The sequence below is a fragment of the Mesitornis unicolor genome, unplaced genomic scaffold (genome assembly GCF_000695765.1).
Source record: "Mesitornis unicolor isolate BGI_N332 unplaced genomic scaffold, ASM69576v1 scaffold47934, whole genome shotgun sequence".
Classification (NCBI taxonomy): domain Eukaryota; kingdom Metazoa; phylum Chordata; class Aves; order Mesitornithiformes; family Mesitornithidae; genus Mesitornis; species Mesitornis unicolor.
This window is the reverse complement of record NW_010180309.1, coordinates 319-3474: the sequence shown is the minus strand read 5'-3', so window position 1 is coordinate 3474 and position 3156 is coordinate 319. Positions and strand designations below refer to the sequence as shown.

Sequence of the window (3156 nt, the reverse complement as noted above, 5' to 3'; positions counted from 1 at the left end):
TCTGGAGGTGGCTTTAGGCAGGGGAATGAGCTCATCGGCGCCGGTCGTGTCAGCGCTTGAACGCAGCGGGCTGAGACCGGCTCTGTCGACACAGCTGGTTCCTGGGGCAGGCGTTGCCGTGGGCCGAGGGGGGTCGGGGAAGAGGGGAGGAGGCTGCTGGTGCTGGCGGTGTCGGCCCCTTTTCACTGGTGGCTTCTTCGCAGGACGACGACACCTGCGAGGAGTGGGAGCGCCACGAGGCTCTGCACGAGGACGTGACCAAGCAGGACCGCACGGAGGAGCGGCTCTTTGAGGAGGAGATTGAGCTGAAGTGGGAGAAGGGCGGCTCCGGCCTTGTCTTCTACACGGATGCTCAGTACTGGCAGGAAGAGAGAGAACGGAGGTAACGCTGAGGGTTGTGTCTTTAAGTCCCAAACTACCCACCACGAGCCGGGGGGCCCAGCCCAGCAGGTAAATCAGTTAAAACCCCATGTGAGCATTCTGTAACCCCAAAATCGTTCACTTCTTCAACCTCTTCTGGATCACAGAACCTGCAGTTCCGTCACCAGAGACCCCAGTGTTCCCACAAGCAGCCCGTCGTGCAAGCGCTGTGGTTTGCAGAGTCTCTGACGCCCTTTCATTCCCGTTTTTGTAGAGAAAAGAGGGGGCTGGGCCACCAGTAAACAGCTTTTCTGTGTCAGACTTCCCCAACCATCACCAAAACTGCTGCTTTCCTTCTCTCGGCAGACTTCGACGAGCAGACTGCGGACGACTGGGATGTGGACATGAGCATCTACTATGACAAAGGTATCTGAGCTGAACCCCCAGGAAAAGGGGAAGCTGGGACATTGTGACCCTGCAGAATTCCTGCAGCGGGGAGCTCTTTGGCTCTGTCATCTTTTGGAAGCGTCCAAGACGTCAGTGTACTTGAAACGAGGTTTTTCTTGCCTGGCAATGAGAGTTGCCAAAAGAGAACAGGTTCTGCCTCCTTGCGTGGTGCTCTGGGGGAAATAAGGGTGACGAACAGCTTTCCTGAGCTGGGCTGCTCCTTTCTCCCTAGATGGAGGTGATAAGGATGCTCGGGACTCGGTCCGGATGTGGCTGGAACAGCGACTCCGGGACGGCTTGGAGGATGGCTCTGCTTCAGGGCAGCAGATTGGCACCTTCGAGAGACACACCAAGGTGAGCTCAGGAGAGGACGGGGCAGGGCAGGGACGGCCGTGGTGGCCATGCTCAGGTGTGGGTTAGGAGGAGGAGATGTCTGGGATGTGGGGAGGGGGCAGAGGGTTCTGGGAAGATGAGGATGGGCTTTGCCCAGCAACTCCTTAATGTTTTTTCCCCTCTCCCAGGGCTTTGGCAGGAAGGTGCTGGAGCAGCAGGGCTGGACGGAGGGGCTGGGGCTGGGAAGCAGCAACTCTGGCATGGCCGAAGCTTTGGACAACGAGGGTCAGAACCCCCGATGCAAGAGGGGCCTGGGGTAAGTACCCAACCCTGCCCTGCCCGCCAGTGTTCAGAGCCTCTGCCCTGGCTCTGGGCTGACACAGCAGCTTACTGCCTGCTCTACTCTGCCCTGGTGAGACCGCATCTGGAATATTGTGTCCAGTTCTGGGCCCCTCAGTTCAAGAAGGACAGGGAACTGCTGGAGAGAGTCCAGCGTAGGGCTACAAAGATGATGGAGGGAGTGGAGCATCTCCCTTCTGAGGAGCGGCTGAGGGAGCTGGGGCTCTTTAGTTTGCAGAAGAGGAGACTGAGGGGAGACCTCATTCATGGTTATAAATATTTAAAGGGTGAGCGTCACGAGGATGGAGCCAGGCTCTTCTCGGTGACAAACAATGATAGGACAAGGGGTAACGGACACAAACTGGAACACAGGAGGTTCCACTTCAATTGGAGAAGAAACTTCTTCTCAGTGAGGGTGACAGAGCCCTGGCCCAGGCTGCCCAGAGAGGTTGTGGAGTCTCCTTCTCTGCAGACATTCAAAACCCGCCTGGACGCCTTCCTGTGTAACCTCATCTGGTGTTCCTGCTCCGGCAGGGGGATTGGACTGGATGAGCTTTGGAGGTCCCTTCCAATCCCTGACGTTCTGTGATTCTGTGAAAAGGAGCAGAGTGTGACCCAGAAGTGTAAGGCTGTCCCAGGGATCTGCCTTTCCCTGGCAGGACCTGCACTCCGGAGCTAAATACACCCCTCTTCTTGATGGCCCAGTGCTCTTTAGAGGAGCTGATGGGGTTAGAGTGGAGCTGCAACCATTCATGCAGTGCACAAACACAGCAGGAGAGCAGCGTTTGAGGATCAAGGGATGTTCTGGTGGGGAGAGCCCGGGTGAGCTGTGTTATAGCTGCGCACCTCACCCCTGCCTTCTCTGGGGGGTTTCTGGAGGCTTTGCATGGTGCTGTGTTTCGCTGCAAAGGCTGGCTCTTGTTCTAGAGCAGTCTTGCAGTCAGAAATAAGGCAGGAATCTGTAATGCCTTGTTTTGGTCCCCTTTTACCCTGCAGTGTGTGAAGGAAACGAGCTGGGACGCACAGGAGTGTCCTGCTGCCTCAGCAATGCTGGACCAAACGTTTCCTGCTTCCCTCTAGGTACCACGGGGAGAAACTGCCGACTTTCAGCAAGGTGAAAAAGCCCCGGCGAGACGCTCCCATCCTCATCTCCACCATCTACGACGACCCTGACCCCAAGGACAGTGGTGACCAACTGCTCAGGCGCCAGCCCCCCACTGCCATGAAGTACAGGCAGGACATGGTGTTTGTCCGGGCGTCACACGGTGCTCTGCAGAGCTCCGGTTCCCAGGCACGCTGAGCACAGACTGAGCCTTTGGACTGGTTCTGCTCCTGTTGAGCACAGGCTGGCTCCTGGTCTCGGGTTTGGAGCAGGGTGTTCATATAATTATTTTTGAAAGAAATAGAGATTTGTTACAAAAATTGCTTCCGTGGTTTTTTTTTCTCCTGATTGAACTGTTCAAATGAGGGGGAAATGGTGCTGTCCTGTTCAGTGGGAACATGGAAGGGTGTTGTGTTTCTGACTGGCTGTTTTAAAGCTGATACTGCTGTCTGGATCAACCAAGCTTGTGTGCTAGGTCAGCCTAAAAAACCAGAATTTGTAGTTCGTGACTGCCTGTGACCCAGGGAAGGACAAGTACAGGCAGGGCCAGCTGTGGCACGGTAACTGTCCTGCTG

General features: G+C 56.0%; 1 protein-coding gene across 1 annotated transcript; it reads left to right on the top strand.

Annotated features, from left to right (window-relative positions):
- Positions 1-203: 203 nt before the first annotated feature.
- Positions 204-2779, top strand: GPATCH3 (G patch domain containing 3; the record flags this gene model as incomplete). The annotated part of the gene is made up of 5 exons (XM_010183057.1): positions 204-371; positions 720-786; positions 1040-1161; positions 1329-1456; positions 2560-2779. Coding segments are annotated over 5 exons (705 nt in total), but the record flags the coding sequence as incomplete, so codon positions are not given.
- Between the last annotated feature and the right edge of the window lie 377 nt (positions 2780-3156).